The 23,892-nt window shown below is 44.3% G+C and overlaps 1 protein-coding gene across 3 annotated transcripts in view; it reads left to right on the top strand.

Moving 5' to 3' along the window:
• Positions 1-23,892, top strand: part of mTor (serine/threonine-protein kinase Tor) — a 388,261-nt gene that overhangs the window by 265,412 nt on the left and 98,957 nt on the right. For all 3 annotated transcript variants that reach the window (XM_072287059.1, XM_072287057.1, XM_072287058.1), the window contains 5 exons: positions 511-642; positions 8,964-9,094; positions 19,301-19,418; positions 21,491-21,655; positions 22,773-22,870. In XM_072287059.1, coding sequence (XP_072143160.1) covers positions 511-642; positions 8,964-9,094; positions 19,301-19,418; positions 21,491-21,655; positions 22,773-22,870 — 644 coding nt within the window. The remainder of the gene's footprint in view (positions 1-510; positions 643-8,963; positions 9,095-19,300; positions 19,419-21,490; positions 21,656-22,772; positions 22,871-23,892) is intronic.

The raw sequence follows: 23,892 nt of genomic DNA, 5'->3' as shown, positions 1-23,892 counted from the left end.
ATCATTCACAATGAAGGTCGACTAAAATTCTTTTCATAAGCTTTTCCTTTGTGTGCACTGGCAGTTGGGTGTTTTTCTGCAAAATCTTTGTAACAAAGGTACAGCCTGGTTCTGCCATGTGCAAGCAAACTGGCCTCTGTAGTAGTGGTGTATGAATGCTTTTGCTCCCTTGTGTGCCCGTGTTTTGTACTTAGAAGCAACCGGGCTCAGCATGAATGAGTGTGTTCATATACAGAGCCCGTTCTGTGGTCACATTCTGAGTTGCTCACTTTCAGCAGACACTGATGACCAAACCAGGACGCAAAACGTCCATCACACCATTGAAGCACTGTGCCATGTGTTATGTCATGCAGAAGGATCCCTGAAAGTAATAAACTGAGAATATGGCCCCTGGTGTGCCAGGCTTTTCACAATTGTTCTGAGGCTGTATAGTGCAGCCTGCTTATTTTGTCTGTTATAAGTGTGTAAGGGAGAACCTAATGGCACACACCTCCTGATGTTTTGTTGCAGGCACAGTCTCACAGAACACTGGTCACTCTTTTGGGGACAGACCCTTCTCTAGTGCCTAACCAGCCTCTGCCTACTGCTTACCCTGCTGTAACATTTGCCTATATCAAACACATGTGGCAGAGCAACCAGAAGGTAAGAATACCATTTTATATACACTTCGAAAAAATCATATAATGGGATGCCTGGCAAAAAAAAAAAAGCTAATTGGAGAGAGAAAGTAATTTTGCAAGGTGTGTGGGAATACTGAATACAGTAGACTTCCATTAATTAAATTGACTCCAATGAATTTGATCCTGAGCGAAGGCCCCAGTCAACGGCCATACATTTCTATGGGCCCAAACCTTCATTATTTCATTCCTAAAAGTGGTCTTCGTTGAATAATTCGAAATTGAACGATCTGCACGCACATGCCTGACCCCTGTGGTAACCACAGTAGGGACCCTATTAATGACAGCGTCTCTAATCAGAACTTGCGGGACAGTGAATGCATTGAACACTTGTCAATCTTCCTCAGAAAATTCCTATCTTCAGCTTGGCCTAGGAAGATTTTCAAGAAATAACCGTAGCTCACTATGTCCAATTAGAGTATTTACTCAATTCTTAAGCATGGCTACTTCCTCCTCTTCTTTTTTATTATTATTATTATTTCCCAAGCAAATTGGGCCTTAAATTACCTGCGCAATGTAGTTGGACATATTACGAAAGCCGCTTTCACGGCGTTTATATGCTTTACCGCATAACAAAGGTGTACTGCAACGAAGCTGACTTGTAACTCATATATGCTTAGTGTCGTACATTTAGTACACTACTTTCATTTGCAGTAACTCTTCACATTTCTTATAGAAATGCTTCAGGTTCCTAGCCTCTATTTATGAGCTCATAACTCTTGTCTGTGCACACTTTGGTAACTGAGTATCTAGACATTTCAGCATAACGACAGCTGCAACATCATGAATTTCCGGACTTCGAAAAGGGCACCATCTCATGGCAAATTGATCTGAATATAATTGGTTGTTGGCAAAATTGTGATTACCTGTTTATAAGGGGCAAAATGCCTCTTATCTCTGTTCTCTGTATTTAAGGCTTTATCACCTACGATGTTGGGTACAGTTTCAAGAGCCTATACAGTCTACGCTCATTACAACGGACCCACGTACAACATACTTTTGAATATAATGGATCGTATTTCAGCTTTAGTTCTTCCTACCTATTTTATTAATACAATGAAGTTCGCTTTTAACGGACCACACTACAACGGACTATTGACTATTACGGACAAAATTTTCTGCAATTTTTTTTCAAAATAGGGTGTATAAAACATACTTTGCCCTGTCGGCACGGCTGACAACTGACCTGCGAGGCTCAGCTGACAATCGCGGCTCAATATCGCACGCAAGAGAGAGGAAGGGGGTGGGGGGCGGAAACGTGCCATCTTCTTTCATGTGCAAGGCACTGGGGTAGGCAAGAGAGAGGAGGCTTCCACTCCAGTAGCTGCCACTTACGGTGCGGCTGCGCAGTTGCCATATCTTGAAAGCGATCTGCGATGTGGACGAAGTGCTTATTCGCGTGGGCGCCGTATTTTGAGAGCAATCTGTGATATGGACAAAGTGCGCCCAGTGCCAATAACTTCGTATGCCTGTACTTTCGGCGTTTAGTTCACATTGAAGTGAGAAAGAGCACGAAGGTCAATTTGCTCGCTGTTGCTGCCATGCTTATCGTGCTTAATTTGCTATCACAATCGAGGCTTCGCCTTTCAGGCAAAACTGCGACTTTTGTTGTTAGTTTTTTACTTTGGTTGTTTGCCACTCACACTTTACAATAAAGTTGTTTTGGAAGTGAGGCGTTTCGGATATTATGGACTTCGGATAAAACGGACATTTTCTGGCAGATTTTTAGGGTCCGTTGTAACGAGAGTTGACTGTAGTTTGGTGTGCTGGATGTCCTATCAAAGAGAGACTAATGTCATGAATTTATGTCTGTCACATAAACTGTTTTGTTCCTTCTTGTTGGGAGGGAAGAGATTCGTTGATAAGGCTTTTGCAAACAAAGCTCCACAAAAGCTGAACATCATTTCGAACAAAATTGACACTTGTGATGAGGTGCCCTCAGCAGTGTGCATTATTTCGCCTGGAGACTATGCTGCGGCAGTAATGAATGAGGCAAGTGTGTTAGCTTCGATGGGGTAGCAGGATGGGAGACCTACGGCATGAGGCCTAACAGCCAAGCGCGAAGCACCGCAACAGAAGAGCCGGACTGCTCCAGTCGGGGACCAGGCAAAGAACGTGTTTATTCCAGTGAGGGGAAACACGGCAGGATACACATGCAGCATTGGGTACGGAATGGCACTAGCGGTCATAACCATCTGAAACCGAAACCACGGGCATGAACTATTTGCCGGAGAGCACTTTTGTGGCTTAAGCAGTAGAAGCTTTGCAATGCAGTGATGTTAGCAAGATTATTTCACATTTTTATCAAGTTTTTCCACTACGCAACCAGCAAAATGAGAAAAAAATTTGCAGAAAGTGAACACATGCATCACCTAAATGTGTTCTAGTTTGTAGTCCTGCAGCATGCCAATTTATGAAGAAGCAACCCTGGCTTGATTGGATACATTTTAAACATTTTTCGTACGCGAAGTGGTCACCTTCCTTGTACGTAATGCCAACTGCAGTGCACAGCAAAGTAATGGATGCATAAACGATACATGAGATAAGTTGATCTTTCAGGCATTCTTTCTTCAGTACTCCTTTCCTAGACTGATACACTATTAGTAAATGTTGTTGAAGTAATTTTCAAATTATAGTCGTCAGCTTTTGATTACCAAGTTTATTGTGATTCTGAGGTAATCATCTATCGCTGCCAACGCTACACTACTGTTGCAGTCAGGTGTAACACTCAGGATGTTGAACCCATGCATTTGCTGTTAGGACACTGAATAGGAAGTAATTAAAAGGCTGTATTCAAAAGCCAAAGCCTTTGATAATCACCAGATATAAAGCTAACATCGGTGCAGTAGAGAGACTTCACCAAACCATTGCAATACACTGCACTGCTATATGGGCAAGAAGCGGTATTCTTTGCTGCTCACATACTGTCCTGATGTGTGTGTCAACAATGCCTTCAAGCACCACGGTGTAGGAAGTGATAAAGGTGACCTGCACGCATTTCAAAGTCCTATAGCTGCCATATACAAGAAGGCTTATATGTCATTGCTTGCAAAGAGCCAACAGTATTTGCTGAAAACATGAAATCGATTCGGCCGATTCAGCCAAATTGCAATTTTTCAGTGCAAACAAACAACTTGTTCCCCTACCATGGGGAAAACTAGCATGCGTTATGAGAAATGTGCCATCGGAGTTTGTAAGAAGTATTTTAAGTTCTACCACACCCTTTAAGTAGCGCATTTGCCTTGTGTCCTATATGTAGGACAGCTCAAAACCAGCAATAACAAAATAATTTTCTATCAATAAACTGCTGGTACTACATTCTACAGTCTCTAAAAGGCTTTTTATGGAAAAATATTTTTAAATTTCTAGCTTGTCAAAGTTTCGGCACATAATGGTTGGCTCTTTCTGGCATCACAGGTCATAGGTGACCATGTTTTCTGGATTTCTTTCCTCTTCAAGTGTGCCAGTCTTACCTGCTAACTTTCAAGCTTCTATTACTTCAAGAGTGGTAGCACACTGCCTATGGGCTCCACTGTCACGTGTGGCAACATTTTTTTCCAAACTGTGATGACCTCTGTGACGTGATGAACACTGAACTTAAAATTCCTCGATCAAAAGAAACTTAAATTCCGTCCTTCCTAGGTTTCAAGCATGAGATAACGTATTTTATGCATAGAAAGTTCATGTCGTGCAAGAAATTAAGTGCTAGACTCCATTATTACAGTTTGCCATGTCATTAAAGGTGGTGGTCACCTGTACCATCATGCCTGAAGGGTCTTAGGGGGCTGATTTTTATACTTATTGCTTGAGTTTTTAGGAATTGTTATGAGTTTTTGCAAATACAATTGTACTCTAATAGCTTTGCAGGGTGTGAAAAATCAAATGACAGTGATTCTGACTCGTGATACAGTCTACTAGAATGCACAGAAAAGCAGCCAGCATGAGGAATGCACTTCGCACTGTGTTTGAGCCTCCCAATACCGGGGCTGATGAAGATTATGCTCCTTTCATGACCGCAATAATGTCTGTGTGGAGTCCATCATACGAAATTCACTGCCATTGAACCATTTAACATACAGTGGAGTGCGGTTTCCTAATCAGCTAGAACAAAGTGATAATATTCCAAGTGACATCATCGGCCCTTTCGCAAAGCTATTCTTGACATTCATGTTAGTTTTTGAGACAAATGCCTATGCTCAACAGCTGTGAAAATTTTACACACCAATTGCAGTCGCTGACCGATTTTCCGGACCTCGCAGGGAGAGAAAAGTAGTCAAGAAGATTGAACAGTCCGAAAAACTTGTTCACCAAAAAAATTAAAATAAATTTATGAGGCATACAGCAGCTTGAAAAGATTTCTAATAATGCCCTGCCTCATACTACGCTTGGAGGCGATCAGATTTGCTTGGATTTACGCAAGACTGACGTCGCCTCTGTATACAGTCTTGACAAGAGCGCCACCGAGTCGGCGATCTTCGTTTCTGGAGCCCACCATGATGATCAAAGAAAGGAGCCACGTTTCTTCGCGCTACTTGGCTCTTGCGAAGGTACACGAGGTGATGTCGATCACACAAATGTAAAGCTGCACAAACACACAAAGATGTGACAACATCTCTGAGACACACCTTCTCTGTAGACACACCATGTACAAATAGCAACCGAAACTTAAAAAAAGAAAAAAAATGGAACACGCATTAAATATGGCTAGTTTTTTTAACCTACTCTTCATGCAGGCTTCTGTAGACAAGTGTAGTGCCGGGTAGAGGCTATGATGTCATGTGCTGCACTTGCTCTAGCCAACCAGAGCAGACTGCACGTCGTCTTCTGCATCAGCAGACGAAAAGCGCCTGACTCTGCACTTTGCCTGACTTCACACTGACTGGCTGCGCATATCATCATCATCATCAGCTTATTTATGTCGACTGTAGGATGAAGGTCTCTCCCCGCAATCTCCAATTAAACCTGTCCTGTACTAACCGATTTCAGCTTGCCTAAAACTAAACGCTAAAGTACAACTTTCCTTTCATCAACAAATCTAGACATCATCATCATCATCTTGGCTACGCCCTCTGCAGGGCAAAGGCCTCTCCCATACTTCTCCAACTACCCTGGTCATGTGCTAATTGTACCCATGTTGTCCCTGCAAACTTCTTAACCTCATCCGTCCACCTAACTTTCTGCTGCCCCCTGCTACGCTTCCTTCTCTTGGTATCCAGTCCGTAACCCTTAATGACCATCAGTTATCTTCCCTCCTCATTACATGCCCTGCCCATGCCCATTTCTTTTTATTGATTTCAACTAAGATGTCATTAACTCGAGTTTGTTCCCTCACCCAATCTGCTCTGTTCTTATCCCTTAATGTTACGCCCATCATTCTTCTTTCCATAGCTCGTTGCGTCGTCCTCAATTTAAGTAGAACCCTTTTCGTAAGCCTCCAGGTTTCTGCCCCCTAGGTGAGTTCTGTTAAGACACAGCTGTTAAACACTTTTCGTTTGAGGGATAATGGCAACCTGATGATCATGATCTGAGAATGCCTGCCAAATGCACCCCAGCCCATTCTTATTCTTCTGATTATTTCAGTCTCATGATCCAGATCCGCAGTCACTACCTGCCCTAAGTAGATGTTTTACCTTACCACTTCCAGTGCCTCGCTACCTATCGTAAGCTGCTGTTCTCTTCCGAGGCTGTTAAACATTACTTTACTTTTCTGCAGATTAATTTTTAGACCCACTCTTCCGCTTTGCCTCTCCAGGTCAGTGAGCATGCATTGCAATTGGTCCACTGAGTTACTAAGCAAGGCAATATCATCGGTGGTGTTCTTTAACATGTCACTAAATCAAAGTGTGCGAGCGTTTTTTATTTTGCCCCTGTCAAAATGCAGCTGCCGCAGTCAAATCTGCGACCTCGAGCAATGCCATAGCTGCAAAGCTAACATGGCGGGCACAGAAGTGTTGATTTGGCATGCAACCGCTTCTGTTGTCGCCTAGACCCTGCGGTGTGCTTTAATTAATGCGGCTCTGCTTCTATACGCTCTGCGTAAGTTGTCCGCTATACATATTTGCAGGGTTTAATTTTCAGAAATAGCAGAAACACACCGTATCATACCTTGAACTTAAGTTTATCCAGTGTTTCCTTGCCTTCTCACATCACCTTTTCCCTATCCTGCTCCCCCCTCCCCCCTTGCGTTTGTATGGGAACTGCAAGCGAAAAGTGGCAAGGCTGTTTTGCGACTGCGTCGGTTCTACCCATTCTCTGCCTCCTCCTGTCCTCCTCTTCTCTTCCATTCTATCTAGCTTCCCTCTGGACTTGCACGTTGGTAGAAAGATAAGCTTGTGGGGCGTCACGGATAATAACTGCCAAATGCCGTTTTGGCCGCCGCGAAATCACTGTGTTTGGCCACCTTGTGAGTGCTGAAGGCGTGCAACCTGACCCAGAAACAATTCGCATTGTCAAAGACTTCCCATGCCACGTTCCACTAAAAACGTACGGAGCTTTGTCGGCTTGTGCTCCTATTTTCGATGTTTTGTCAAAAACTTCGCCGACGTTGCCCATCCACTCACGCAACTTTTGAAGAAGAACATGTCTTTTTCTTGGGGTCCTGAACGGGCCAATGCGTTTCACATGCTCACGACTTTACTTACATCACCACCCATCTTGGCTCATTTTGACCCGTCAGCCCCCACTGAACTCCGCACCTACACCGATGGACATGGCATCGGCGCTGCTCTCGCCCAGCAGCAACAAGGACAAGACCGCGTCATTGCCTATGCCAGTCGCCTTCTTTCCTCTTCAGAGTGAAAGTTTTCTATCACTGAGCGCAAGTGCCTCGCACTAGTTTGGGCTGTTGGCAAGTTTCGGCCATATTTCTTCAGCTGCACATTTTTGGTCATTACAAACCACCATGCACTTTGCTGGTTGTCTTCCCTCAAAGATCCCACTGGACGACTTGGTCGCTGGGCACTGAAACTGCAAGAATGCAGCTTTCACGTCACTTAAAAGTCTGGCAGACTGTACCTGGATGCGGACTGCCTATCCCGTCATCCTGTGGAGCCTCCCGACTTGTCAGCCCACGATTCGGACACGTGTGTCTTCGCAATATCCGATTTAACCGACATACGCAGCGAACAGCTCCGCGATGCCAATTTGCGGTCAATTATACACCATTTGCGCTCTCATCACTCTGCTCCATCCCTACAATTATTTGTGCTTTGCGACAGAATCTTATACAGATGCAACACCAGCTCCGATGGCCCTGAACTTCTACTGGTTGTTCCCGAAACACTCCGTTCCACTGTTCTCGAACAGCTTTATGACGCCCCCACCACTGGACATCTCGGAGCAGCTCGCACGTACGATCGCGTTTGGGGTCGATTCTTCTGGCCAGGCCTCCACCGCTCTGTGCGCCGATACGTTGCCGCTTGTGAGTCCTGCCAGCACCACAAGCATCCATCCTTGTCGCCGGCCGGTCCGCTTCAACCCATAGACATTCCTAGTGTCCCATCCTACCGCGTTGGCCTTGATCTCATCGGGCCATTCCCAACATCTCTGACTGGGAACAAGTGGATTGCCGTAGCTACGGACTACACGACACAACACGCTATCACGTGGGCACTGCCGACAAGCTGTGCCACTGACGTGGCGGAATTTCTACTTTACGACATTATTCTTCACCATGGCGCTCTTCGACAGCTGCTGACCGACCGTGGTTGCTCATTTCTGTCCCAAGTTGTCGACGACATTCTTCGTTCATGTTGCATAAATCACAAGCTAACCACTCCTACCATACACAAACCGACGGGCTTACCGAGCGCCTCAACCGCGCGCTGACCACTATGCTCTCCACGTACGTTTCCTCAGACCACTGTGATTGGGACAGCACCTTGCCTTATGTGTCATTTGCCTACAACTCGTCACACCATGACACCGCTTCTATCTTTTGTTTGGTCACCATCCCCCATTGCTCTTCGAGACTCTTTTACCATCACCTGTGCACCCTGTTACAGACTGCGCCCACGATGCAGCTTCTCGGGCTGCAACGGCTTGCCAGATTGCAAGGGATCGGCTTTCATTATTCCATTATTCTCCGAAAATTCAGATTGGCCTGCTTCAAACTGCTTCAAAATGAAATTTTACTTGGTCAAAAAATTTCTCCAAAATTACTTTGGGCAGTCCCACCCCTGTTTAGGTAATGTCCGCGTCTTGCCGCGGTGTGTGCAAGAAGAATGGCTCATGACGCAGCTTGTGTGTACTGCACAACCTTAGATGTATGCTTCTATCTTCCTGCAGGAAAACGCCCTGAGGCAGCTGCACCACTTTGTCCAGACAGAGCTTCCAGCCAACAGCACCCTGAACCACCTGTGCCTGCCTGTTCCCAATGAGAATGCACAGCGCAGTGAGCACCAGAAACTCCTGGCCAGGTGACGGGGCATTTGTGTATTGTGCCGATTGTCTTTGTGTGTTGGTTGATAAATTTCTTTTGTTTTCTTCAAGCAAGCACTAAGATACATCATGCTTTTTGCCTGTTTTGTGTCATGCAGGGAGATTTCAAGGACAGCAGCATAATGTAAGCACAGGCAAGAGAGCTACACAAAATAGAGGATACCACAAGCAGTTGAATCTTATGTTTTAAAGGGTGCTTTAACCCTTTGAGGGTCAATTTTTTTTTGCCAAGTACGACCCCCAAGGGTAGAATTTCTTTATTGCAAACAAAAAATTTACCGCAGTTCTTCTAGAGTGACGATAAAGTGAAAAAATATATACCGTATTTACATGATTGTAGGTCGGCTCGAATGTAAGTTGACCCCCCCTCATATCGCATGTGACAGGGGAAAAAAATAAAGAGCATACCCGAGGGTGTATTCCATAACAAAAATTTATTAGTGGCTGGCATGGTCACTGGACTGCTCTTCACTTGTGCCGTCATCATCGCTGCTACGGTTTCACAGTGCATCGTCATCCAGCAAAATTCCACATTTGGCAAACAAGCGCACCACGACATCTTGTGGAACAGCAGCCTGCGCCGAATGCACCCAACCACACGTAGCACTCAGGGAGGCTCTTTTGACAGGTCCGGTTGGCATAAGTTCGCAGTCTTCTGCCGCCAGCCACTCGTTGTACTCACTGCAGAGCAGGTCCCTAAAAGGTGAAGATCCGGGCTTGTTTCATGACCATGTCGCACTTCACTGGCAGGGACCGATCACGCGTTTCAGCGACGTACACCGCAAGCTTGGCCAACTCTCCGAAAAGCGTCCCGACTTCGGCCCGTAGGAAATACTTGCTTGCCGTCACAGGTGAAAATTTTGCTTCGCTGCAGTCGCCACACACATCACCCGTTCAGAAACATCAAAATTGTGGCCTGCTGTGCAGTGATTTGTTTTTTCGGTGTAAAGGATGGCAGCCCTCTTGAACGCTGCTGTGAACGAGTGCCGAATGTTTAGTGGGCCTGGAGCACTCATGACGACTGAGGAAGGACGGAAGTAGCACGTAGCTTGCAGTGAAGTCGAACGCGTCAACAGAGCTACAGGGAAAGAGAAACACTTGAACGGTGTCTGCTCTTCTATGAACTATCGGTACTCCCCGCAAGCGCCGCCGTTCAGAGGGTGCCGCCTCGAATGGAACAGCGGCACTTCCATCAACTTTAGACACCCCCCCCATGATTGTTGCATGCGCTGTAAAACTCTCAAAAATGTAGAAAAACCCTTCTGAAAAGCAAAAGAATGTGTGGGATAGCGAAAAGCTATGGGTAGGGCCATAGAGCAAACAAAATTTTAACTACGTTGTAGCTCCCCTGATATCTCATTGGTCTCGCTTCTTTGGCGGTGCCATGTTTTGGTTTCGATTGTAAGTCAACCCCCCTACTTCAGATTTTCAAATTAAAAAAAGAAGGTCAACCTACATTCGTGTAAATACGATATTTTCCGTATGTAAACATGCATTGTTTCTTTATGAATACAGATAGGCTTGCATAAATACTTATAATAAGTACAAAGAAGTAAGTAAAATTGATATGTATTCCGTCAGCAGTAATCTTCATCAAAGGCATTGCCACTCAACTCGCAGCATAGCAATTAGCATGCATGCCCACAACATAATTCAACCGTGTATGTGAGCGCAGACAAGAAAACTGTATGGTTGTGTGCAGGCATGGCAGTATTTTCATACCATATTTACTCGCATAATGATCGCACTTGGGTAATCATCGCACCCCTGAATTTTGTCATCAAAAGTCGATTTTTTTTTTCTTTCCTGTGTAATCATTGCACCCCAAACTTGTCGCAGCGATATGTCGTGTGCCAAGTCTAGCTAATGATGATCCCGCTTACCATTTGTTGAATGCTGTCAAATGCTACGCAAACAACTCTTGAAGACATACCAAGCGGTCTGCACGCGCCAAACATTTTTAAGCAGATGCCCCATTTCATTTCTTCCATCACTTTCCGCACTTCCATAAAAAAAACAATGCTACAACCAAACTTGCCTTGGCTTTATTACTTGTAGGCTTCTCGGAATCCCATTCTCGTTATGTTGATCCCCCAGAATCCCCCTCAGACGCCAATGAATGGCTGCCTCACTGCCTTCCGAAAGCGAAACAGCGAGAGACTCTAAGGGAAACGTTCTCCAAGTATGGCGTTTGTCACGCGGTTCATTGACGTCTCTGCGGCTTCTTAATGGTTTTGGCCAACAACGACGACAAAAAAGGCACGTTTCGATTCCTGTCATCTGCACTCGTGGGCACGCAACACATCACGAGCGGCCACGATAGGGGCCGTGTTTACACTGATACGTTAGAAGTGTACCCTTTTCATACACCGACACTTGTAACACAGCCAAGATATTCGCCCACCCTTAGCGGAAACGTGCCGTATTAGGATAGTAGTGAAGACTAATGCTGCAGTTTCCACAGCATGCCCGCTATGTGTTTCTATGTCACTGGCAGCTAAGTGCACCCATCTCTATTTCTGTCCCCTCAAAGTAGACATGGCTATGTTATTGTTGCAAACTTGCCAATATTAATGATATTACTCACAACTAATATGGAAGAAATGTTTCAATGCATGTAATGTGCTCACAAGAAGAAAAAAAATCGCGTTCGGCTTGCTACGCCGGCCACCATTTTTGTTTTGGTGTCCTGCACCATTACAGTGCAATTGTTCAGTGGCAACCGCCTGCTTGACCCGTTGTCATCCCGCAGCGAATGTGGGATGAAAAAAATATATATTTTCGCGGGAGATTTAACCCGCGTAATGATCGCACCTCTGAATTTGCGTCAATTTTTTTTTACAAAAAAGTGTAATCATTATGCGAGTAAATGTGGTATACGGTGGCATAGTTGTACATACCAGCGTCCAATTGGGAACAGATGTAATTGCACCCATGTGAGCCATAAATGAGGGAGTATCTAGCGGTGACCTTTTGAGAGATTAGAAACCAGATAGGTATCCGTTTTTACGAGTGCAATGAACAGAAACAGCCTGCGAGACGAAACCACAACTAACCGCCTCGCAGATGCACGAGCAATCACTCAACCGCCAGCATAAAAAGGCCATAATGATAACCATGAGACTGCGTAGCGGGAAAAAAAATTGTGGTATCCACACAGGGTGGCAGCGCTTGCTAGGCAACAAAGAGTAGAAAATTTGGCTTGTTTTTCAAACATAGATGGCTCCGTAAAAATACAACATCAACCATTTGGGACTTGTTCGCGGTGCGATATATTTACGTCTTTGACCCTCAAAGGCTTACGACTTTGTATTGAAAGAAGATGAATTTAAGATTAATGTATGATAAGTTCGCTAATCAAGTAAAGCTTCTAATCATTCTATGTTTCCGTAAATTTCGGACAGTTTACATTTTCTTTATTGTGCAAATGTTTCTGCACTGAAGGTGTAGCTTACGTCACTCCCCTGATGTAGCAGAAGATGTGTTGTCGGCCAGGCAGTGCACTGCCCCACTGAAAGCCTCCATGAGCATATTTTAAATGTTCAGAGCTCCATGTCTGATCACATGGGTATTCACATATCTGATTGCAGCTGTGAACCATTGTGCCAGCAGTTTTTTTGTACGGGAAAGGAGTGCAGATCAAGCTACTTGTGAAGCTGTTGAGGAAGTGGAAATAGTGGGGCATAATGGGCTACTGTTGTGGGCTACTATGCAAGTCTACTGTATAGTGTTTATTTGTTATTATATGAATAAAATGTGGACGTAGTGCATAAGCATGGCATGAGTATACCATACCGACAAAGTGCTAGAACTTCTCTCTAGATCATAATAGTGCTTCAGGTGATTGTGCCTATGTGGCTACAACCCTGCGACATGTGGTGGATATCTTGCTTACTTTTTCATTTTTCTTTGGTTCTTTTTTATTCCACCTTTTCTACCCGTTAATGCATATATGTGCACGTGAGTCAAATATGCACCAGATGGAAGACAGCGCCCTGTCTTCTCTCAGTGTTGTTGGGCCAGTACTGTGCCTGGTTGCCTGGCATAGATTCGGTATCCAAGTCGTTCAAAACTCTCGGCAGTGCTTTTATATGGCTACAAATGACATACAGCTGACTTTATAGACACGTGAAACTTATTTTACTTGTCTTTGTGAATGAAAACTGTGCATGTGAACACTGAACCAGCCAGTAACCAAAAAAACAAAAAAATATTAGCCAATGCAGTCAAATTGTGTTAACCAAAACTCCACACATTAAATAGTCTGCTGGCAGAAAATTATATTATTGGAATGTGACCAGGGGATATATTCTGTGACGATCGTTTTTGGGGATCCTATTGCCTCGGCCATCAGGCGCACGCGCAGATTGGCTGGTTGAGCACTATGTCACGCGAAGGCAATAGTATAGCTGAACGTGATTATCCGAGAATACATCCCCAGGTCAGATGAGCTGTCTACTGAGGTAGTTAACCATTAGCATTTATGCTGTGGACTAACGTAGGGGATTTCAGGAGGAGGGGGAGAAGGGATGTCTGTTAACCTTTCCTTTCTGCCCATTTTTTGCAAACAGCAAGGTTGTGTAGATTGTAGTTTTCTGTTTTACAAACAGCAGTTTGCTTCGGGTGGATTACTCCCTTATGTAAACTATGTCTTAAAACCAGCTCATGTGGTTTCAGTGGATCTGCTTCTTTTCTCTTTCTCTCTCGTTTCCATTCTTTCTCTCTTTCAAGAAAATTTGCATGGCTTGGGTTTATTTCAGCATTTTTAACAGGGATAAGCGGGCTAGTTGGTGGTCGTTATTGGAATGCATCATGTAACCGCACAAAAACAAGGGACAAAGAAGGAACACACAAGACAGGCGCGGAACTTCAACTAAGATTTACTTCGGGAAATCCCACATTTATACAAGTATCATAATCACACTTGCTAATCATCAAACAGCCTTCACTCGACGTTGGCATGCGGGCGTGAGTGCCACAAGTTTGCTTGTAAATATTTGAACTCTTTATCGCTCAATGACACTGAAGAGCTGCTTACGCAGCTGCCAGATTGCATTTTTATACAGTAAGCTTCATAGATTTCTCGGCTCAGTTGTGACGCAAACATCTTCAAGACTTTAGAGTCGTGGAACCTAGGCGTGCAATTACGACAGTGGCGACAATGGTCAACCAGTTTGCCACCCCCCGCCAATCCTTCTACTCCTGCGCGGTGCTCCTGCAGTCTGACATTTAGGCGCCGTCCCGTCTGCCCTATGTAGCTATTGCCACAAGAAAGAGGTATCTGGTACACTACCCCTATTCTGCATGGGACGAACCTGTCGACGTGCTTGATACCACATTCATTTCTTTTGTTCTTACCCTGCACCATGTTGCACATACCCGCCAGTTTTTTGGGCGCCATGAAAACCACCGGTACTTCACATTTTTCAGCCACCTTTTTGAGGCGGTGGGAGATTTGGTGGTAGTAAGGGATGGCAACAGGTCTACAACGTTGCGGCTCTACGCTTGGGCGGAGCTCTGATGGGCCCCGCGCTTCCTTGGCAAGGGTTTCTAGCACCAAGGTGACCATATCATACTGAAATCCTGCGCTGTGCAGTCTTTGCAACTGTAAGAACACGCTATTTTGCATTTCATGCTGGCAGGACTTATCAAGAGCAGCATGCAGGCAGTGTTTTGCAATTCCCCTTTTTACAAGCTTCGAATGAGCAGACTGGTAGTTTAAAATACCTTTTTTTGATCGAGGCTGATACCTCCAGCACGCATGGGTTCAAGCAATAATAATGAAAATGTCCAGGAACTGCAGGCATCCATGTGAAGGCAACTCAAAGGTGAAACTCAACCCAAACAAGCTTTCTCGGAAAATTTCAAGAACACGCTCTACTGCAGTTGGACCGCCTCCCTCCCCAACCCCTTTAAAAAAAATGGCATAATCGTCTACATATCTAAAAATCTTAGCCGAGTAGGCTGTGTCAATGCGTTCAGCAATTCGCTTGTCACAATATGATAAAAATATGTCACTTAATGAAGGGGCAATACCGGAACCAATGCACACTTTGCGCTTTTGGACGAAGTTATTTCCTTCGAAATTAACGATGGTCGATGCCAGATAAAAATGAAGGATTTCTAAAAAGTCGTCCACACTTACACCACATGCGTTCTGAAAGGCCACAGGGCCATAGTCATCAGTGGAATCTCTAATGGCGCATAGCAATATATCTTGTGGAATGGAATAAAATAGGTCAATGACATCAATGGAAAACGAAAACAACGGTTCCCTCGAGCCTTCATGATCACGAAGAAATGTGATAAGCTCCTCAGAATTCCTTATCATGAACGGGTCCTCAAATCTGAGCAAGCGCAAGTGTTTCTGCAGAAACTTAGAGACCGTACCCTGCCACGTGTCACGTTCCGATACGATGGCTCGGAAAGGAATGCCTTCTTTATGCGTTTTCGCGGAGAAGAAAATGCTAAGCGCTCCGCTCTTCGCACCCTTGATACCCAAACCAAGATATTTCAGGTTACACCTATCACACAGACCCAATGCTAGCTTTTTTAGCTTAGCGGCAGTGCACGTCATGATGGAAAAATTTTTTGCGACAGCTTCCCTCGCTTTCTGACGAAATAACGAATTTGGTAGAACCGTAAAACTACCTTCTTTATCAGAAATCATTAAAGCCAGATCATTCTGCTTGAGGTACCTCAAGCATAATGATCTGGCTTTAATGATCTGGCTTTAAAGATCTGGCCTCGATCAAAAAAAGGTATTTTAAACTACCAGTCTGCTCATTCGAAGCTTGTAAAAAGTGGAGTTGCAAAACACTGCCTGCGTGCTGCTCTTGATAAGTCCTGCCAGCATGAAATGCAAAATAGCGTGTTCTTACAGTTGCAAAGACTGCACAGCGCAGGATTTCAGTACGATATGGTCACCTTGGTGCTAGAAACCCTTGCCAAGGAAGCGCGGGGCCCATCAGAGCTCCGCCCAAGCGTAGAGCCGCAACGTTGTAGACCTGTTGCCATCCCTTACTACCACCAAATCTCCCACCGCCTCAAAAAGGTGGCTGAAAAATGTGAAGTACCGGTGGTTTTCACGGCGCCCAAAAAACTGGCGGGTATGTGCAACATGGTGCAGGGTAAGAACAAAAGAAATGAATGTGGTATCAAGCACGTCGACAGGTTCGTCCCATGCAGAATAGGGGTGGTGTACCAGATACCTCTCTCTTGTGGCAATAGCTACATAGGGCAGACGGGACGGTGCCTAAACGTCAGACTGCAGGAGCACCGCGCAGGAGTAGAAGGATTGGCGGGGGGTGGCAAACTGGCTGACCATTGTCGCCACTGTCGTAATTGCACGCCTAGGTTCCGCGACACTAAAGTCTTGAAGATGTTTGCGTCACAACTGAGCCGAGAAATCTATGAAGCTTACTGTATAAAAACGCAATCTGGCAGCTGCCTAAGCAGCTCTTCAGTGTCATTGAGCGATAAAGTGTTCAAATATTTACAAGTAAATTTGTGGCACTCACGCCCGCATGCCAACGTTGAGTGAAGGCTGTCTGATGATTAGCAAGTGTGATTATGATACTTGTATAAATGTGGGATTTCCCGGAGTAAATCTTAGTTGAAGTTCCATGCCTGTCTTGTGTGTTCCTTCTTTGTCCCTTGTTTTTGTGCGGTTACATGATGCATTTCAGCATTGCCATTTGTTGGGCATGTTGGTAAGCCGACTTGGAAAGCATATTTAGCGCCAGCGAACAAGGATAGAAGGGAGAGGACACCACAACACATTTTATTGCAACAAATGGCAAGCTGTCGTATCATCAGTGCTGGAAAAATTGGTGTTAGAAGCTGCTCCGTTCACAAACAGGGGTCTCACAGTAGCTCCCAGTGGCTATGGCATTGCATTGCTGAGCGTGAAGTCATTGACCGCTGTGGCTGATGGGTCGGAATGCAGAAACACTCATCCAGCGTGCTTTGGGTATGCATTAAAGAACCACTGGTGGTAAAGTTAATCCAGAGCCCTCCACTACTGCGTTCGTCATAATCAGATCACAGTTTTGGCAAATAAAACCTCGGAATTAAAAACTAAAAGAAATACATGCAGCAGTCAGTAACACACATCCATGAAAGGCAGTAACAGGTGGCAAAGGTGCTGAGAAGAAAACTCTCTGTACAAATGCATGCACAAAATGTGGGCGGACATTTCAGGGTCAAGGTGAGCCGATGAAAAAATTGAAATTGGGGCCTGGCATGAGCGTTTGTCACTGGGTGGGTTACACGAGTCTGCAAACACTGCCAGCAGCAGTGTGTGACAGTGTGTCCTGAAAGAGGCTTGGCCACACTACAGGCGCATGCCAACAGAGGGCAGTGTTGATGATTGAACCTTTGTGCCTGTGGCATATCTTCAACATTTGACCCACGACTAGCCTGTGATTATGGTGACAGCCATGTGCAACATTGTAGGGTGTTTGAATGTATCAATGAAGGCTATATGAGCACAAAAACATATAATCAGTGATAGGATGAATGAGAAGCAAAACTTGTCAGGTGAGTTGACACCAGTTTATATTGTTGTCTTACATTGTCTTACATTGTTGCAGTCTTAGGCTGTCACTAGCTGCAGGGAAGGACATCTGCAACCCTGGGAACAGAAAGTGCTAGGCATGCATTCACTACTTGATAAGAACAAAGTGCAGGTCTTGTATGCAAAGGCACCAAGGGGCAAGAGCTCTATAGACAGGTCTACACTGTAAAAACATGGACAAAGGAAGGAAAGGACTGGCAAACACTGAAAAAAAGGGGCTTATGACTGCACGAGCTCCTTTCTTTATTTGCATGTATTACACACAGCCCTGTTTGTACTTTCAATGAATTAAATAGCCTAAAGCAAAGTTATGTTGCACCAAGGATGTCTTGCAACACTACTTGTTTTCTTCTTAGTCTGCCAAAATTGTGCCAATGTGATAAGCTTCATTAATTAAAGGAAGCTATGGTTCTCCTTCTTCTTTTTTTGCCCTTAGTTTTATTCTCTCAAATGTACAACATTTTCCCCACCCCACTCTTCAAAAATTCTAGGGTTTTACACCCCAAAACCACATTCTGATTATGAGGCACGTGATATCGCCCAGGGGGCTTTGGATCAAAATTTACCATTTGGGGTGCTTTAACCAATGCATGTTGCGCAAGTGTTCTCTCATTCCACCTCTGTTGGGATGCAGCTGTGGAAGCCGGGATTTGATCCTGCTCCCTCAGGCTTCCCAGCGCAGCGCCATAGCCACTGGGCTTCCGTTTTAGGCCCTCTCACTCTTTACAATCTGATTCAGTTAATGCTAGGGAGCCAGTGCTTCAATTAGGCACCAGTATGAGCACTGCACTAATACCCCTGCCACACGGCCACGGATAATGACATTAACTGGCTAATGCCTTAAACTTTAATGTCATTCGTGGGGTGCCACATGTACATGCTTAATTGCATTAAAGCTTAATGCCATTCACGACATAGTGTGTTCTCGTAACTCACTTGGCCATCAAATGCGTACTCTGGTTCCCAATGTCTCCACATTCTGACGAGACTGAATGGATTCTTAGTGAATAGCAATTAATATTTTCTTCACTTTCTTTAAAAGATTGCACTTAACGCGGCGTAGTACATTCTTACAATTATTACAACTCACTTGGCAGTCAAATGCTTACTCTCGTTTCCCATTTCCCCGCTGTGGCCACGGTGACCACATTCTGACAATATTAAACAACCTTGTAGATAAAAATGACTAATTTATTCTGCGCTTTTTTTAAAGGATCTCTTTATTTTTGTATAGATCATGCAGTCGATCTTGCCGCTATATGCAAGGCTACGGCACTAATCGCGAGCGCGTTAGCCAGGAGAAGCTGTTTGATTGCACGGCGCCGGCTCCTTGCCTTGTTGTGCACATCAATGCTGTGCACATCACAGTAAATAATGTTTAAGCACCACTGTCAAAGACAATGGGTAAGGCAAGGAGTTCAGTAATTTTAGAAACAAGAACTACCCTGTAAAAATACTTTTGTAAGTTAACTATTCTGTATTGGAAAATTTTGCATTGTGGTTCATGGTGTTAACTTTTTTGTAGTGCCTCTCTAAATAGTTGACCCGCAAAATGGGCGCTACAGTGGCACAGTGAGAAGTATTAAATTATTTCGTCTACCCTCAGATGTTACTTGAAGCTTGGCCAGTGGGAGGAGTGCATGCAGGGCATCAATGAGACTTCAATCCCCATGATTCTGCGTTACTACCAGTTGGCCACAGAACACGATAATGATTGGTACAAGGTGGGTATTACAAGACCTATACCATAACCTCATAGACAGATGATGCACAATGCAATGCAGCATTCTGCTCAATAAGTGTGTCTAAAACATGGCATCCATGACATGTTTTCGGCTCCAGAATCGCTTCCAGCCCATGCTGCCGGCAAAAGCATAGCCTTCGAGATCTGTTTCTGTTATCTAGAGAAAGCCACGGTGCTGGAGTGTGACATCAGTGTGATTCATCCATTGACATGCATTTCATGGTTACCAGCTAATTGTGTAGCAATACCACAGTTATAACTAATTACTTGCAGGAAGTGCTTTACTTTGTCTTTGCACTTCATTTTGGCATGACTGTACACTGCTGGTCGAGCACATTGTTTTGGTGGTTTTCGAAGACACCTTAATATCAGAGGCAAATTTAAGAAAGTATGGAGGGGATCAAGTGCAATTCACTGCTTCATTTTGCCAGCACTGAAGTGCTGGAATATTTTAAGAGGAAGAAGAGTTGGGGGGAAAAGGGGCCTTCCCCCTCTTTCCCCTGGATGTGCCATTGGTCAACACCCAAGCTTTTCATTTGAACCAAGGATTAATTGGCGGAATCATTCAATTTTAATTGTCATACCCTCCATATATAACTTTGAACCATCAAATAGTTATCGTGCCTGAGATCTTCTTGTGGTCACAAATATCAAAGTTGCAACATATGGCAGCAGTTGCAGAAAGCGCATAGAATTTTTTCCATTGTCTTAGATTTGTTGTCTGATATTCAGGGCCAACTTATACATGGTTGTAAGTGGTAATTTGATGAGATGTTATCACCATGCAAAAATTTGCTCTGTAAGCTGCATATAGATTTTCTTTTTCATAGTGCTTTCATTTTATTACGTGTTTTGTTCACTGATGGACCTCTGCTTTCATGTCTTATATTTCAAAATATTTAGGAAAGTAATTTTTGTTTTTGTTAGGTCACCCTTTGGTGGCTGCATTTCTTATAAGTCAATTCTTCTTTTCTTTCTTTTTTAGTGACAGTAACTTTTTGTAACTTTTCATGTTATGCAGTGCTTAGATTTATATTAAGTTACCCATCCTCCTCTGAAGTATTCCATGGTTGCCCCCTGCCAAACTGATCCATAGGGTGTCAGGCTTAGTCAAGCTGCAGTATTGCAGCCTTTTCCTATTGTTCCCTTTCTCTCCTTGAGATAAATAACATTGATTGATTGATTAATTGATTGATTGATTGATTGATATGGAATATATTTCACTAAAGAAGTTAGCAGAGCTCTGTGATTTATTCAGAAATTTGGTGCCATACAAGACGAGGCGAATTTGCCTTATTTGCACAAGTGCCACTAACGTTGGAAAAGTGCACCTGTCCTCGCAGGTGTGTGTGCTATGTTATTGTGCATAGGAGAATGCTTTGATGGTCTCTGTGTCACTACAAGGGCCAAAGAATGCTCTTAATTGTGAAGAATTCACATGTAGCTCTAATAACATGAAATAAATTTACAAAACCCTAATGCCATATTTTGAAACATCAACATATGATCAACAGGTTAGTCGTTATATGAGGTTTGAGTGGAAGTTATTCTATGTTAGCCAAGTGACAAGCTGCTTATTAGAGCATTTGTTGGCTATGAGGAATGTTTACATGTGAGAAGTGAGCTTAGAGGCGCCTTTAAAGGAGAGTGTGTTATACTTCCTCCACGGTTAGTGTCATTCAGTGTTGAGGGAAGCGATAGGATCGAAATGATTTAAAGCTTAGCTTGTTGCTGGACAATTGCCTCATTTTAGCTTATTTAGGAACATTTCTTGCATTCTTAAATATGATATGTAGCTATCTTAGCTATTTTTATTATGCTGTGCTCTGTAAACGTTCTTTGTTTAGCTGTTCTGGTAAACTTTTCTGTGGTTATGCAAACCTGCCGCGGAGAGCCAAAAGCTTAAAATGCTTTTTTGCAGGGGAATCTAAATTTATCGCAGGTGTAGCGGAGCCACCAAAAGTTTGGAGTTTGCTGTGGATAAGCTGTGTATGTGTGCGTGCGTGTGCTTATGTGTGTGTGCTTGTCAATGTACTCCTTCTTTTTTGGCAGGCTTGGCATGCTTGGGCTTACATGAACTTTGAGGCAGTTCTGTTCTTCAAGCACCAAGCTCAACAGAGCAACAGTGCCAGTGCACTACCTTTGCAGCAGCAGTCCCAACAGGTTGGAGGAGGTGAAACTGCATGCTATGCTGGTGACTGCCCAAGAACTGGTCTGGTGAGTCATTGTGTGGCACTTGGTAAGCAAGCAAGCACTCACAGCAGCAGTGACAGGCATCACTGTGGTTGTCAGTGTTGCCGTCCAAGGAACCTTAGGGCAAAATACACAAGGGCAACAACCAGCTGCTTGTATGTGCTCTTGTGTTTCATTTCCAAATTGACACTGCCGTTGGCAAGTACAGTACAAGGTAGCTGAATGCAGACCCACTTTCCTATGGTTCGTTTTAGGGTCAGCCCTTTAATGACAAATGTTCCCTACAGGCTACACACCAGAAAAAAAAATTTCTTGCTGCGCTTCGATATTCTTGATGAAGTTTCTGGCTAAGCTTCTTCAGTCAGCACTGAATGACAGGCACCAAGCGCATTTGTTGGTTTAGAGCAGGAACACAGGATGAAAAAACTTTGGCACGTGACTCGCTTTTTTTGTAAGCACGGTCAAAGGAGACAGATCGATGCAAGATCTCCGGCTGCAGTAGTGCCACACTTGATGTAAAGCAAATATTTACACCTATGGTTCACATATGGTGAAAGAAATTCCAAACAAAGCCATAGATGGCTTGGGGTGAAGCCTACTTCCTGTTTTCTGCCTGGTGTTTCTCCCCTATACCTGAAAAAGCCTCCGCGCAATATTTTTTTTCTTTCATCGATTGTGCTTCTCAGTGCGTTTTGGACATTTAGATGGAAAAATTAAAAATTTTGTCGGGTATTTATATGTTCTGGCGTGAAAGAGTTAAGTTAGGCCCAGAGATGCCTTCCACGTTTCATGTCTTTATTGTTGCTGCTCCCCCCCCCCCCCCCCCCCAGAAAATGTTCTAGAATTCCTTCTAGACAAATAAAGCTGGCTTGTGCAGGTTCTATAGCTTGCATGATGTTTATGACTTGGTGTGTCTTATGGTCTTATGTTTCTCAAGCTAATGAGAGTTACTGATTTTATGAATGCACTTTCTGCAAGAAATATGCATTTTTCTAAGTGCTGTACACGTCCAGTGTCGTGTCCTCTGCTTTTATACTGAGCCAGCATAGTTACATTAGTGTTCCAATTCCGACAAGGTACTTGGATTTCTTGAATTACTAGCAGAGCCTGTGTACCTTGAGGTGATCTGTTGCCCTTGCAGACAGCTCAGCACATCAAGGACTACACAGTACCGGCTGTGAAGGGATTCTTTCGGTCGATTGCCCTTTCTCATGGAAGCACCCTACAGGACACCCTCAGGTGGGTTGCATGTGCCACATTATTCATGAATTTGTGTATGCAGTGCTATTGTTTATACGCCTTTCTATGTTACGGCTATGCTGCATCCTAGCTATGCTTTACAGATACAGCAGAACCTCATTGATACTATCCTGCTTCATATGATTTCCCAGTACCAATGTTTGCGATCGAGAACTTTAAAAATTACCCAATACAGTTATGCTTCTTTTTCGGTCGATACGTTCCCGAAAAACACGGACCTTTTGGCACTGATGTTCAGTGCATCGCCAAACTGTGATCGTATGAAATGTTTTCAAGCCTCTAGGTCCCATGTAAACAAGAAAAGGTGTGCACCACAGCAGCTTCCTCGTAGTACTCGGCTGCCCGTGTCTTATGAAACTACCAGCATGCGCTTAATTTTTATTCCACTTAGTTTTCTATTCTGGTACCAGCTAATCTCCTCCCAGGACGTCACACATTGCATTCACAGCTATCACCACCAACCCTATTGCAATAAGCATCTTTATCTGTGGCACAGTGCATGGGGCATAGTGTCATTGGAAGCGTACTGAATGCTTTTTAATATGCGATAACACAAACATGCCACCATTCCCCGCTGCAGGCGGAGTGATGTGAGTGTCATGTCTTGTGTTCTGGTAGCATCATATTCTTCCAAAGCCCACCAGCTCGATTTCGTTTCGGAAACACTATGCAATAGAAAATTACAATCTGCATCTCGGGCCACACGTCGGCGTCTCGTGCCGTAATATGCGCCGAGTGGGCACGTCAGCACTTACTGTAAATGCTTCACCTGAAGGAGCTGCTTACCCAGGCCAAATTCGAGGTGCGCAAACGTATGCTTGCCAGAGCCACAATAACAAAAATGTGCATCTCGGGCTTTTCCGGCCCTACCAGCTCGGTGTGCGTTGGCTGTCTCATGCCACAATGCATTGCGTTACGTCAATGTCAACTGCAGTTGAGTCTGCCAAATTTTTTAGTGACTTTGGATTGTACATTTTCCTGGTTAGTAGGGTTTTTTATCA

The sequence above is a fragment of the Dermacentor andersoni genome, chromosome 3 (genome assembly GCF_023375885.2).
Source record: "Dermacentor andersoni chromosome 3, qqDerAnde1_hic_scaffold, whole genome shotgun sequence".
NCBI classification, from domain to species: Eukaryota; Metazoa; Arthropoda; class Arachnida; order Ixodida; family Ixodidae; genus Dermacentor; species Dermacentor andersoni.
This window is presented reverse-complemented; position numbering and strand designations above follow the sequence as displayed.